Genomic DNA, 15,946 nt, shown 5'->3' with positions numbered 1-15,946 from the left:
GAGAGTTCTATATTCCCGTCACCAACCCAGATGGAGGCCCCCGAGGCCGAATTCAGCCCCTGGACAATGCTGTCAACACTGAATACTGTGAACCGTTTAGCCAGGCAGGGCAACTGTGGCTATTTCTTTTCTTTCCAGAGTGGGATTCTCTTTGATGGTTTGCATAAAGGCGAGGCAGTGCAGTTTAATCTCACATCTACAGAGCTTCTTTAAAAATGGGCCCACAAATAAAGGCTGATTGTACATCCATGTTCTCAAAGCAAATAGAAGATTTGTGCAGTTGACAAAGAAGCACATTTTGAAAACAGACTTATTTATTAATTGGCAAAATAAATGAAGTGTGGGGTGGGGAGAGGGAGATTGTCCCTCAGTAGAGATGCTCAAGAAATGATGCCAGCCTGGATTCTGAATTCTCAGTGAAGAGCTTTTGGAGTTCTTATTGAACACTTCGGAAAAGAGTTAGGGGGCAGGGGGTGGGAGGGCAGGGGATGAGTGTCTGAGATATCTCAAATGAAAAGAGGCTAGAGGTTTAAAGGCACTTCCTTCCAGCCGGGGAAGGAAAAGCAACATCACTGCAAGGAGCAGACAGGGTGTCCTGGGCCCTGGCCTGTGATCCTCACCCAAAGACAGGTCTGGAGGGTCTGTGCAGAGACAAGCTTCTTGAAACCACTTCACCTCCACATGCGCGTGTGCACAGGCTTGTGTACTCAACAATATGCCTATTATACTATAACACTGAGACTAGTTTTTCAATGTGTTTTGGATTTTGTATTTGTTTGCTTTGTATTTATTTGTATTTTGTGCTTTAGTGTGTAATTCGAATCCCGTGGCATGCCAGGTTGCTTCAGTGCTTCCAGGTCCTACTAGTACTCCTCTCCTTAAAATCTCAAGGATTTACATGAAAGAGAGGGTGTGGCCCCTATCCCTGCCTGTGCCCCTAACTGCAAGGGACTTGAGTGACCAGAATGCTCTGGCTATAGCTCAGCTCTCCAGCCCCTCTGGCACTCTTCCCTTTGACCTTGGACACCAGCCACCCTGGGTTTAGGGTGCCTCTCACATAGCCTGCTTTCTCCTACTATGGGGATCTTCTTCTACTGGGAATCCTTCTCCTTCTCCTATTGGCCTATGTAATTCCCTGTTACTCTTAGATTTTTAGTTCACAGGCCGAAAATTCTCATCCTCATGCAGGACTTCTCTGACCTCCCATCTAGATCAAATTCTCTTTTATGCGCTCCTGTGGCCATTAGCACACTTTTTATTTTATGTTGATTTGTGAGTGTATTGCTTAGTGGCTACTTCTCACAGACACCTGTAGCTCTATGAAACCAGGAACCAGGCCTGTGGGTGAGACTCACACCCTGGCTCCAGCCTGAGCACAGTACCTGGCCCAAAATAGCTTCTGTGGGATGAACACACGGGTAACTGTGAATCAGATTTATATCTTCTGTCCATCTCTGCTGGGTAAGAAGCAGGAGAACCTTTCCCATCAAAGACCTCTTCCCTGACCCTAGTCTATTCTGTTGGCCCCTCTTCTCAGGCTACCTCAAGTTAAAGATCAAGTTAAAATGCAGAGTAGAAACTCTATGTACATGTAGCATTGTTTAACTATAGAATATGATAGTTAATTTTGCACAAATCTAGACCCCTCACAATCTCCTTCCAGAAGGTTCTTCCCAAGTGTAATTTAGATACAGTGGGCAGCACAGAGTAAAAAAAAAAAAAAAAAAAAAAAAAAAAAATCAGCTCTGTCCCAGCTGGCAAAATTTTGTTGTACGACTCAGATTCCAAGCTTAGCAAGCTTTCAGCAATTGGGAGAAAGTTGTGAAATAGTAAACAGGAAAAGAGAATAGACAGTGTCTTTGACCCTCCCAAAGAAAGACAGATTCCAAATAGAACTGGTAGAAAAAAATTCTCCCCAAAAAGCCACTCTGAGCTTTCAGCAGAGGATTCAAACACATCTCGCATGTTGGTTGGGAGAATCCGGTGATATGGTAATCCAGTGTAGCCCATAATGACCATGAAATTGTCCTCTTCAGTGTGGGCTCGTAAGGGGGGTAGCTAGAACAGCCTGGGAGTCTTCAACGCACCACCAACGCAGGTGGACACAACGCACCAAGGAGAAGGGTATAGGGAGCAACAGAAAAAAAATCACTGCTCCTAGATGCTTGGTAGAATTACTTGGGGAGATTTTTTTAATTAGCAATTGTCAAGGTCTCACTGAGGACAAACTGAATCCTATCTCTGAAACTTGAAACCTGGGCATGGATTCTCTCTACAACTCCCAGCAATTCCAATGTGTATCAAGGGCTGAGGATGCTTCCCTAGGCCCTGAGCCTGCGCCTCCTGGTTAGCATTTCTTTCTTTCCACTCTTCCATCTCAGGAAAGTGCTCTCCCCTTTGGATCTCTGAAGCACTAAGGTTACTAGCTGGTATCCTCCTGACACTGAGAGACGGAGGATATTATTCTGCTGTTAGTACAGGGAGCCCTTGGAGCACCCTAGAAGCTTTCTCTAGTCTCTAGGGATGCTGTCTTTCTACCATTTTATGTCTCCAGACTTAACATCTGCTCTTGCCTTCCTCCTCAAAGTATGGTCTATAGAGTAGAGACGCCAGCATTACCCAGGAGCTTTTTAGAGATTCATTTAGGATTCGTGGGCCTTACCTCAGCCCACGAATGCATAAAATGCATCAGACTTTGCATTTTAACAAGATTTTCAGTGATTCACATGCACACAAAAGTCTGAGAAACGTTGTCCTGGAAAAATCCACAGCCCTTGAAAATCTGGGTCATTTCTCAAGATGCTCCTGTTTCTGCAAGGTTTTCTTTCCACACTCTTCTCTAGTTGCCTTAGAATCATGCCATTTCTGAATCACAGAATACTAGAGATGGTCTGTATTACACAGATAGATCAATCCAGTCCCTTCACTTAACAGGTCAATAAATTCATATTTCAAGGTTAAATCTATCCACTCAGTGAAGAGAACAGGCCAGAACTCTCACAGACTTAATTATCCTAGCTTGTTCACTTTGGGAATTTATAATCTGTATTTCAAGCTATAAGTAGCTCTGTGGATTACCACTGAATATTTTTAAATACTGAAAGCCCCATACTTGTATTTGAACAGAAATACACCCAGTCTCCAGTTCATATTAGCAGGACATCTAGAATTCTTAAGTACACAATAAGGGCATTCACTTCTGAATAGTGCTAAGATTCATATAATAAATGGACTATGATTTCAACAAGCCTCCAGAGTCAACCACAATACATATTTATGTGTGCTCACCTTGGGCTCACTCCTGACTTTGACAGTAGGGTAACCACTCAGGTGTCTGTGTGATTCCTGGTATAATTTTGCAATTCCACTTCTCTTTCAAATTGATTGAAACATACCACTGAAGACCTTGGTTGAGAATTGCCACTATAATATTCACAAGGACTGTGTTTTTTAGGTGTGGGAATCACTCGAGGAGAGTGGTTCTCAATCTTTAATCACCAGGGAGACTAGTTAAGAGACCAATCATCAGGCTTCCATAGGTCCGGGATGGGGCCCAGAAATTTGCACTTTTAATAAGTGCCAGGTGATGTTGATGTTGCTCTTCACCACATTTTGAGAATCCCTTCTCTGGGGCCTACTTTTTTTAGACTGGGCCGCATGAGGTCAATTTACAAGTTTCAGAACTCTTGTTACACATGAATTTTCATTCTCAGAGGGATGATTTATCCCTATCTGCTTTCTGCACCACCAGTTCATAGGTGGGTGCTGACATGCCCCCAACTCTTTTTGGCAGGTACAAGACATGCCCTGGCTCAGTGTGAGCTCTCTACTCCTGCTGCCCTCTCAGCCCAAGGTTTCCCCTGCCCCTTCTTTCTTGAAGCGTATCTCATCCTTGCCCTTTTACTCCTACCTCTGCCATTCCTCTTCTGCTAATGTCAGAATAAGCTTTGAATCTCATTCTATTCCACTCCCCCCAGGAGACTCCAGTGCCACCTGGCAATTTGCTTGCCACACCCAGGTATAGGTCTTGAGACCAAGAGAAATTTCACTCTGCTCCCCTCTTTTCTCTTCAGCAATTTATCGTTGCAATGACTTTAGCAGCAATCTAGGTCTTGTCCTCTCTTAACCCTACCACAATTAACTCTCCCAGAGCCACCAGTATCTGAGGAAACATTCCAAGGTTTAGCATTGGATTACTACTCAGGTTCCATTATTCATGGGTGGTGCTGTTTCCAAAGAGAGAATGGAGACAGGGATAATTCTTAGTCGAATAGCAACTATCAAATACAACTAAGATCAGCACAGGGCTTACCATGAATGAACCACTGCATTTGAAATCCTTTCTCCTGGTGACCAACACCATCGGTGTAGAAGAGCACCTGAAGCTTGGAGCCTGTGGTGCTCCCTGTAGGCGGCATATCTGCTCCACAGTAGCGCCCCATCCGCCTGGGGCCGTCATAGAGCTGAAATCAAGGAGAAACTTCCTAAGAAATTTCACATGGTTTGTCAGATGGGAAAAAGCAAAGTCTGTTCATGCAGCAAAAGCTGCTCCTTGGCTGAAAGGTTAAGGGTAAATCTGCTGAGGTGGTTTGAGCAAAGGAGCCTTACGTAAGAATTAAAATAGATGATTATATATAGAGAGTTTTATGGGCGATTCCTAAGCCCAATAAATCTGGAAATCCAAATATTAATGTTGGGTTTTAGGTCAACCTAGCAAGTTCCCTCGAAAGTAAGAACCAGGCACAGAATAAGGAAATGGTGGGCCAGATGAGATGAGCTCACAATTAATGAAACCTGAGAGATGCTCAGTGACTAGCAGTCTTACAATTGTAAGAGGAATATATTTTTAAATAAATACTAACTATAAAAATTTCAGCATTTTAGAAAGCTGTGTAAAAGGTAAATATAAAAATTAATCCCACTGAGGATAACTACAAAAATTTTGTTAATACCAGAAATTTCTCTTGCCAATGTTTTTTCACTTGTTTATATAGGTACATATACATGTGTCCAGGTGTATATGTGTGTGTATAATATCAGGCTACACGATTGTGTTCCCAATTTTTCCCTAAGCATGTCACTCAGTAGTCTAGGTAAACATTTTTTTTTTAAAGATTTTATTTATTTATTCTTGAGAGACACAGAGAGAGGCAGAGACACAGGCAGAGGAAGAAGCAGGCTCCATGCAGGGAGCCCAATGCAGGACTAGATACCAGGACCCCAGGATCACGCCCTAGGCCGAAGCCTGGGGCCAAACCGCTGAGCCACGCAGAGATCCCCCTAGATAAACATTTTTAATGGCAAAAAAAATGCTATCAATACTCTGTTGTAGTTCATTTAGGACATTTCCACTTTTTTTTTTGCCAATATGAGTATTTATTTGATATTTTGAATGTCCCTCAAAAAAGATTCCTGTAAAGGGAATGAATCAGAGAGTATAATCTTTCATGGCTCTTGATATATATCATTAAATCTCTTACCAGAAAGTTTATATCAACATATCCCCCACTAGCAGCTCACTGAAATGGTTCTTGTAGGGGACTTTGGCAATTACGACTACTATTATGGTTAAAGCTGATGCTGACAGGGAAAATCTGTTTGATTTTGTAATTGTCTTAATTTATGTTACTTTGAGGTTGAAGGTTTTTCACGCTTATCGGGCATTTATATTTCTTCCCTTGAAACTTTTCTGCTGAGGTCTTTGCCCACTTTCCCACTGAGCTATTTGTGCATCCTGTTGCGTACCCTTTATGGGCCTCATTTGCTGATTTCATCAGCTACATACCTCTAAACTAAAAAAATAAAATAAAATAAATAAAAATTTAAAAAAACGCTTCTCTGCCATATCTCTTCAATTAGGAAAGATAATGACAATCCAAAAAGATTGGCTCCTAGTGACTCAAACCATTGTATTTTCTTTTAATCCACTAATATCTACATTACTGTCTACTTTGTTCTAGTTACCTTGGAATGAACTGTCCATCACAACAAAATTGAAAATATTTGGTTGTAGGCTAATGGATTTCCTTGATTATTCTCTTATAGAGTATACATATGTAAGAACGTGTGTGTGTATGCTTGCATCTGTCTGTAAGTAAATGTATAATCTGAATTCAATACATTCCAAATTGACAAAATTATCATTATTTTTTGAAGATTTATTTTAAAGAGAGAGAGAGCTCCACAGGTGATAGGCATGTGGGGCGGAGCAGAGTCCCCACTGAGCATGGATTTCCCCCCCCCACCCCCACCTCCCTACTCAGGACTGGATCCCACCACCCTGAGATCATGACCTGAGCAGAAATCAGGAGGTGGACACTTAATCAACCAAGCCACCCAGGTCCCCTGAGCAAACTACTTTTATTTACTGAAATGTTATGATATAAAATAGTGTTTGAAACACATTGACTGGAACATGGAATAGTTTATCACCAAATTCTACAATGCACCCCCAGGGAGTAATCCCAATAGCTAGTCATAAATTAGTTTTCCTTTGAAACCCCTCAGCTTTTTACTTGTGCTTCTTTTGTAAAAATGGTCACATTCCCTTGTATTCTAGTTATGGGCATGTGTGTCCTATCTCCCCGACAGACTATGAGTTTTCTTAGAGCCCAGACCCCCTCTCCTAGTCTCCTGTCTCATTCAGGCTTAGCTGGGGGCAGATTCCCAGTACATCTTCAATGAATGAACACAATAGTTTCCCCCACAACTGCATTGATTTCAATGGGATTTAATCTGCACTATTACTTGAATCCTGCATAGTTAGATACATATTAGGGTCTTTCAGTCCTAAATTTCAGTGCGTTTCTTTTAGGCAACAAAGAGTGTGGCTTCTTTGTGGCTGCTTTCTAGAAGGGGCAGCCAGGGTCTTGTTCAAGGCCATAACAAATTAGAGATTTCTAAATCTCTGCCTATCTCTTGAGCTCTCAAAACTAGCTGCTCATCAGGCACCCATGTTTATGATATTTGGAGGATGGTCAGCAGAGATTTACGGAGAGACACTCAGAAGTCTGTTATATAACTCACCCTTAGTAAACCTAAGCATTTTAAGCAAGTGAATCAAGATGAAGTTTATTTTTCAGGCTTATCACTTCAGCTTCCTTTTGATTTGTCTACTATTGTGCTGCTTTGGCTAGGTATATTTATTAGCAAGCATCTGTCTAGATAGTTGACAGAAGCCAAGATGAGGGAGCAAAAATGAGAGAAAGAATAAAGCAACACATAAAAAGAACGGGACAACAAAAAGTCCTTCACTTTTCTTGGCAGGTCCCCCCATCTAATGCAGGAGGCGGAGGTGGGGGCGGAGGTCTATGCTCCACTCTGTTTCCTTCTAAATTACTGCTTCGCTGTTGCTTATTTATCCCAGCTTCAGAGTTTTTATTAAATGCAGTGTACCAATTCCAACCCAAAAGTAATTAATACAAAAATAAACATACTGTTCCCAAGCAGAGGTATAATAAGCAAGAAACACTCTACTATTTCCACTCCAGAAGGCTCATTCTTAACTTTGGGTTGTAGTTCAGTGACAAAACTTTAATCATTTCATCTTTATGCAACAAAACATGAGGTAAGATTTCTCTGTAGCCATAATCGCTCTGAGCTGGGTGGATCTTCTGAAATGATTGCAGTGACATTTTGAGGTACTGTAGTTTAGATTCCATACCAGGTCATAAGCAGTACAGTATTTTTGCCTCCCCAGTTCAGCAAGATTAAGAAACTGACATTTTCACATGACTTGGAGGGGATTTTTTTTTCTTCCTTCCGGATAGGATTACGTCATTGAAGGAGAGCCCCTGAATCCCGGGTCAGTTGTTCTTAAATAACACATTGTGAATGGGATGGGGGCGGGGTAGGGGCAAGGGAGAGGGTTTGGGGGGGGAACACTGATGAATGCCAATTAGTTTCTTTTGCCTTTGGAGGGGAGAGAGTGATGCATTGAAATAAAGATCAAGTAGACATTGATGAAAACGCTTAAATATGTCAAATAAATGAATGAATGAATTAGTGTAGAACAAAACCTCCACACAAAAACACCCCAACCCCCAATTTTATGTCCTTCTGAAGTTTACACTTAATTAAATCAGTTTTTTTTTGTTTATATTCACACAGATGGCTAACGTCACCTCTACAATTCGTTGCCGCGTAAATTTACCACACAAAAAGGAACAGTCATTTTTCAAAGTACACAAATACTGGTTGCCATGGAAACCAGTAGGTGCCTGCTGCTCCTGATTCTGTTTTCAGAGCAGAATGCTAACCACAGGACGTTCCAGCTGTGACTCACTGCAACTGCTGGCAAGCATGCTGGCTTGGTCCTGCTAAGGGTATGATTTCCCTGCTTTTAGAAAGCCTAACGAGCCACTCGGTCTGAACAATGTTTGAGCTTAGAATAAAGTCCACAGAAGAAAACTAGTAGAAATGAAAAAAAAGAGAGATTGAGATTCTCACTTTAAATACGCAGATCTAATTTGTATAACTGTATTGAGAAGTTGTTTTCTTAAAATATCTGAAATGCTTCCACTTTCAGGTTGGCCATGAAATGTACCTTCAAGTATAAATATGTTGTATACCTACAACCTCCAGTGTAGAAGCCTTTCAGTTCTTCTCTGAAGGAAACTAGTCATTTAGGATTGATGTGGCTTTAGGTCCCCCTACCTGCACTCCACTCTGAAATATCTCAACCACTCTTAAGACACTCAAAGAGGAAGGAAATCTCTTGCCTAAGCCACATTTACCAATTTCTATCTACTTCCTTTGCAAGGGTTTCATAATTTGGCACATGAATTGTCTATTAGGCCATTAGTGACTTCAGACTCCATATGAAATGATCCGTGGACCCCTTCTAGCTATTAAGAACCATGCATAAAGTCAGAAGATACAAAACTGAAGATATATTACTGACAAAGTTGATTTTTTCTAAGAGTTAGGGTTTAGGAATCACTGAAACTCAGGCCTGGAGGAACCCAGAGTTAGCTAATGTGTACCTTCAATGAGAATCAACTTTATGAACTGCAATAACACTCACAAACAGAAATGTGCTTTGCAAGTGCTTCTTTGCTGCTAAATTGTTCTATGATTTTGAAAATTCATGCTTTTTTTGAAAGTATAATTGTTTCATATATATATGAGCATAGGATATATAGTTGACTTCGTCCATTTTAGAATTACAGGAACAACTAAAACTCAGCCCTCTCTCTTTTGATTGACATCTAATTCATACTTTTTATAATTCATACTTTCTCTTATTTCCTTGAAATTTTTCTGAAGTAAAATTTTTATATGGATGACTAATTTAAGAATTAAATACAGTCCAAATAGAGAAATAAAATCAAGAGTCTCTTTGAGGTGATATTAAAATATGGAGAAACTTCAGGAAAAAATTTTGGTCTATTTTCTATTATAAATCTTTAAAAACTTTAAACAAAAAGGCTACCCTTTAGAGTTTAACTTGTATTGAAATAATTCACCTGCCTTGAAGGAAAATTCTAGATGTAGAAGAGAATCTGTCAATATTTATAGAGAATGAAAATTCTAGTCAATGTAAAAATCATAGGTAAAATTTCTGAGAACTATATTCAGTGAGTGTATAGATTAGCTTCATGAAGCCAGTGTTACTAACAGGTTATATTTAACTGCAAGAGGAAAGTAATTTCATTGTAAGAGCATACTAGAGTGTATTAATTGTGATCAGGCTGTAGCTATACAGCCCAATCCAGCTCTAAATTTTGCTTAGAATATAATCTCATGAAAATTATTTACCCTTTCTTAGCCAAAATGTCTTTATAAATTTGCTATCATAACAGTACCTATAAGGTTGTTGTAAACAGCAAATGAGACAGACCACGTAATAGGATACGTGTGAGCCCTGGCATATGGAATGTGCTTAAAATGTTATTTTAACTCATGGTCAGAGGCAAAGGGAACCAACTTTTTTTCCAAAGAAACCACTCTAGAAATAGCTTTGAGAGAAAAAAACGATGGGTATAGAGAACTGGAGCTGACTCATGTAAAACATTTCACAGAAATCATTCCTGACAGATGAGACAGGGAAGCAGTGAATCAATGAATCACTTGTGAAGAGATAGATGGCCATTACTTACAGCGTGTTGCTATGACAATGTGGTTATGTGTGGACACTGGGGCCATCCCCAATATGTGGAGAGCATAGCCCAGAGCAAACCATCCTGTGGGGAGAATGTAAGTATGATGTCCATGTTGGGGTGGAGGGAGATGGTGGATCATAATGGGCTGGTGGCAAAGAGCATTAGGAAATCTGTCAAGGCTGCCCTGGTGAGTGAGGTGGGTAAGGGAGGGACAAATGGTAGGGAAGGAGGCTTTGCATGTGTTTCTTCCTGTTGCTGTCTCCTCTCCCATGGCTATCCAGCCAGCCTGCAGCTCTAGCTGCTTAGCCATTGGTGCTCCAAGGGGTGGGAATTGATGAATTCTTGGGGCATTTCTTCAGATTTTCCCCCACCCCAAAAAAATAACTGTAATGGGATCTCTGAGAACTGCCTCATGAGAGTAGTTATTAGGAATGTTGTTGCCAAAGTTTTCACATAAATCTCCTGGATAAACCTGGAGCTTTCACTATTTACTCTAAATTTGAAGGTCTTTGAAATGTCCCTGTAACAACGGTAGAAATTGCCAAATAAGCTTCATAGAGTAGGGTAAAAGACTCCCATTGTGGATGAGAAAAGCCTAAGGGGATAAAAACTTAATTGAATTGTGGAGGGTAAATTAGACAAATGTTAAAGATGAAAGCTTATAAACAGAGCATGGTAGACGCTAGCTGGCTCTATGATGGCCCCAGGAGGCAGTGTCCTCCCTTAGACACGTGGCCACACACAGTGCACTCTGATACACAGACACACATCTTCCCCATGGCACAGGAAAAGCCACGCTGCCATGTGCTGACAGGGTGGGGCAGGAAATATGAAATACCCATTTAAAATTAAACAATTACTCATAATGCTGGGCTTTGCACGACAGCAAGAAACCCATTAAAGACCACATTCTGAGTTATTCTCTGTCACTCTGCATTAGATGTCTGTCTCACACATAGATGAGATAGTGTCCTTACCATGTGGCAGCTAGCTGCTGTTCCCTCTTAATAGCACATTTTTGTTTCTGGTTTCTATGTATTACTCATTTTAGAAGCCACAAAGGCTGATTTATTTTTTCACTTTTTAAATCATTGTCTAATCCTGGATATGCAAAGATCTAACTATAAGAATGTTTATCTCAGCATTGTTTATAATAATGGAAATTTGAGAAGATTCTAAGTGTTCCACAATAGGTGGCCATATTTTGATGATGGAATGCACAACCTTGTAAATGATGTGACATTATGAATGACATGGAAAAACAGTCACAAGCTACTGTTACCTGGAAAAAGGTCATTATAGGATAGTATGTTCAGAATGATCCCCTTTGAACATTAATATAAAATATATAAGGAGCAACTACAGGAAATAAATACCACCAAAAATTATTAGTAGGAATATAATTTAGGTTATTTTTCCTTTATCTAGGCTTTTCTATATTGTCCAAATTTCCTGCAATGACTGTATATTCCTGTGTGATCAGTTTATTTTTTGAAGCATGATCTTTGGGGACCAGTGTCAATACATGTGTCAATGTACAAATACAGTGTACATAGCAGTGTCAATACATGCATTGATGATGTTTTTCCATTCTCAGAATTCCATAACCTAGGTTCTCAGCCACCCAGCTGGTCTACTAAAAATATTATTATATCTATCTCCATGGTCTTTTATACATATCTCAAGATTATACATGAAAATTAGCCCATTAAAATGTTATTATATAAGGTAATCTTCTTCAGCATTAATTTAAAACCTTATTTTGTTCCTAATGCTTCCTTTAAAAATCATAACTAGGTTTTTATTATTCATTAGACTAATTATTTAAAAATAATTCCTTCAGATGCTCAGGGACTAATGACTTCTCACCAACGTAAGTTCTGACAGTTGCCTGATGGAGCCCTCATTCCCTCTCCAGTGGTAAGTGAGTACACTGGAAGCCAAGCCTCCTCTCCCGTGTGTACATGAACATTTCATTCCACAGACCACAGTGTTCCCTCTGCCAACTATACCGCTACACCAAATCACTAAACATCTTTTAAAAATTACTCTGCCTCCTAAGATCCTCACCATCTGCTAGAGGTGGACTCAGAAATAGGGAGAAACCTGCTTCACAGAACAACATGAAGTCATAGAACCCGGAGCCAGAAGAACCTAGGGACCACCATGCAGACTCTTCCCCAGTTTGGAGAAGACTCAGGGGAAAGTCTATTAAATAAGTGGTAAATGTAGCACTGAAAGGTCAACATGGCATTTTTTTTTTTTAATTCTGAAATGTTGAGGTTGGATCTTTCCTATTTTAAAAAGTAGACAATCAAAAAAAAATAAAAAATAAAAAGTAGACAATCAAGACGATTAAGCAAAATCCATAACAACAATTCCTAATTTCAAAATGTAGCATTCTGAGCTCTGCATTCTTACTCAAGCCATGTTGTGCCTGTTAGATGCTAGAAGGGACCATCCATGCACTTGCTGCCTGTGGCCTGAGGAGAGAGCTAGGTGGTGACCCCCAGGGAAGGAGGTGTGGATAGAGCAGTTTCCATTTGGGAGCCTCTGATATAATTTTTACTGTCTTCAGGGCAGGGTGGAAGGTATCTGTAGATCTGATTCTTGTTCATCCTGATTCTGTCCTTCATGTTTGAGAGAATATCGAGAGGGGAAACACAGAGTTTCCTTTGAATCCAAGAGCAAAAGCTATCTTTTGAAGGCTGGTGTGTCTGCCTCATTAACTGCAGCAAATTAACCCAATCACATGAAAATTCTTCATCATGAGGGATGGTCAGGAAACATCAGCATTTCCTTTTGAGGAAAAGGATTTTGATCGCACTGAGATAAATATCTCTCCCTTTAATTTTTTATGATTAAAAAACCTCACACTTTACTTGGCCAACCCTGGAGTATTACATTTCTTGTAAAATGCTTATTACTCTTAATGATAATATGGAGTATTTGGCTTAGTTAATCAATAGATACACTTCATTCTAAACTCTTGAATCCAGATCATGATTAGTACAATGTTAGACTCATCTGGTGTAGAGACATAAATTGAATTGTTTGGTATATTGTTGTCACTTTTTATAAGTGTTTTTAGAGGGCACTTGTCCTCAGAATTAAAATAGCTTATCTCTGATTTTTAAGGAAAATGCCAGGCATCCTAGAAGCAAACTTCCTCTGACAGACAGTTGCAGGAAGCATGACTCATCTGCCCGGGAAGTGTTTGAGGAGGTGCCATGATGATGAAAGTCAGCTTAGACCCTTTGCTGCTAAGACATAAAATCTCATCTGCTTTTCTCCAACTGGCAAATGGGATAACTACCACACTTGTTAGATTCAGACAGAGAATCCCTGTGGCTTTTGTAAGAAAGCTGAGAGTCCAGGAGACTTCAGACGCCCTGCTTTCTTCAATACATGGGGACAATCTATGTTTATCACAACTGGGAAAGCTGTTTTCAAAATTATAGCTTTGCCTTGACTGCAAAATGTTTCAGAGAGCAAAAATTAATCCATCAAATCTTTATGTTGAAATGATCATAAATAATGTTTATTAACATTTAATAAATAATATTTATTAGCTGAGTATTAATCTAAGCCCTTCATATGTGTTAACCTAAATTTAAAATTCCTAGCGGCTCTATAAAGCAGGTACCATTGTTCCCATTTTAGAGTTCTGGAAACTGAGGAATGTAAAAGTTTAGTCATGAAACTCCTCAAAAATAATTTCTTTACTGTTTCCTTCATTGATAATTATATTTTTAAAATAGGAATTGTCAAATTCATGGATGCAATAAAGTCCTTATTGTCTGTAATAATAGAGAAAAAATAACTTCAAATTCTAATGATCATATGCAAAGCTATTAGTCAGTGGAACCAATATAGTCTTCATTATATTTAACAGAGCTTCAAGGAAAGAAAATGGACTAAAATGTTAGCTTTATCATTTATACTTGGTGACAAGTGTCAAATGCATTGATGAAGCAGGTTACTGAGAGAAAGCAAGAAGAAAATTAAATGTCTTAAGAAATGAACTGTTAGGGGCACTTTGATGGTGCAGTCAGTTGGGCCTCCTGACTCTTCATTTTGGCTAGGGTCATGATCTCAGGGTCGTGGGATGGAGCCCCACATCGAGCTCTGAGCTGGGCATAATGCTTGAGACTCCCTTCCTCCTTCACCCTCTGCCTGTCCCCCTACTCCCTCTCAAAAAAAAAAACCCCATTAATTATATTTCGGCCATTTCTTCATCACATGGACATCCCTACCCCCATCTGTTAGTCCATTTCTACTGATTTTATCTCCTAAGTGCTCTCTAATCCTATTACATTCTCCCTTCTTAGCATGGGAGGAACTGGTGTCCTCTCTCACCTGGACTATACCAACCCCCTCACTGGATCTCCAGAATTATTTTCACCTCCCTTCAATTTTCTCTTGAAGTCAGAGTTTTTTGTTTTGTTTTTAAAGATTTTATTTATTTATTTGACAAAGAGAGAGCACAAGCAGGGGGAGCAGCAGGCAGAGGGAGAGGGAGAAGCAGGCTCCCAGGGGCTCCATCCCATGACCCAGGGATCATGACTTGAGCCGAAGGCAGATGCTCAACCAACTGAGCCACCCAGCTGCCCACATTGAAACCAGAGTTTTTAAAGATGCCAATCCAAGCATGTCTTTTCCCTACTCACACTCCTGAGAGATCTCTTGCTGCTCTTAAGGCCCTGAAACTCCTCACACACCTTCAACGCTGTGCTACATTTGCAGGTGCCTGCCCACGTGGAAGCCCCATGCTGGGCTTCAGCCACACTAGGCTTCCTTCGGTTTTGACAAGGATTTTCTCCTGGACTGAACTTGAGCCAGATGCCTCTGAACCTTCTTCCTGACTAGGTCTCAACCTTGGCCTAGAATTCAGACTCTTGGCACATATTATTTCATCCACTCACTCCCCACTAACCAAATTAAAAGACTTAAACACTAACATAGTTTCTAACGAGGTCACACCACTAGGATGAACCCAGCTCCTATTCACGCACCTGCCTGAGAAAGCTCAACACTGCCAATAGAATTTAAGGTTTGTGGTTCACTCTGCCAATACCTGAGGACAGGCCCCTGACCACCATTCCTAGAGTATTTACTAAAAAGGGCTTACAATTGTGAATCCTTTCTCTGTCCTTTTGAGATGTATGCGTATCTCCTACAACTCAGGAATGCCTTTCTCAAGGATCTGAGGACCATGCCTTTGAAATATAATCATCAGGAAGGATAGGCCACTGGTCTCCCATTGTGAATCCTAACTTTCATAGCTGCCAGTCAGCAGACACAATTGGCCTAGCCACACTGACATCTAACCCTCTGTCACTTCTAGCTTCCCTGAGGCTCCAGCTGCTGTCCCCTCCCTCATCCTTCCTTCAAAATGTCCAGTTCCCTCCATACAACCTGAAATGGAGTACAGCTCCTGCTGGATCCTACTGCATGAGTGGGTTCCTGATTAAAATCTATCTGGGCCACTTTAACTTCATCTTTGACAGTTCCTTGAACACAACTTCCCTTGGTGAACCTCCAGCTTCCTTTAAACTTGTTAAGTTACTCTTCCTCAGGGAAGCCTCTGAGCACACACCGCCCCCCACCACCACCACCATGAGCTCGGTCCTCCAGCTCATGTCCGCTCATGTCTTTGGTGGACCCAATAATGTTCCCTGATAGCACTTAACACAGCTTGTAATTAAATTTGTATTGTGTGTTAATTGATTACCATCTGTCTCGTCAGTGAAGACAAGGAAAACTGATGTGAAAACAGTCATAGTCCCCAGTGGATGTGTCTAAAATGTATTTGAATGATCAAATGAATGGATACATGAATG

At 40.5% G+C, this 15,946-nt stretch overlaps 1 protein-coding gene across 1 annotated transcript in view; it reads right to left on the bottom strand.

Annotated features, from left to right (window-relative positions):
• Nucleotides 1-15,946, bottom strand: part of CUBN (cubilin) — a 258,922-nt gene that overhangs the window by 163,594 nt on the left and 79,382 nt on the right. The window contains exon 28 of the mRNA XM_041765335.1: nucleotides 4,313-4,463. Within this exon, the coding sequence (XP_041621269.1) occupies nucleotides 4,313-4,463 (151 nt within the window). The remainder of the gene's footprint in view (nucleotides 1-4,312; nucleotides 4,464-15,946) is intronic.

This window comes from Vulpes lagopus, chromosome 8 (genome assembly GCF_018345385.1).
Source record: "Vulpes lagopus strain Blue_001 chromosome 8, ASM1834538v1, whole genome shotgun sequence".
NCBI classification, from domain to species: Eukaryota; Metazoa; Chordata; class Mammalia; order Carnivora; family Canidae; genus Vulpes; species Vulpes lagopus.
Note: the sequence above shows the minus strand (reverse complement) of the source record. Positions and strands in the feature narration are given on the sequence as shown.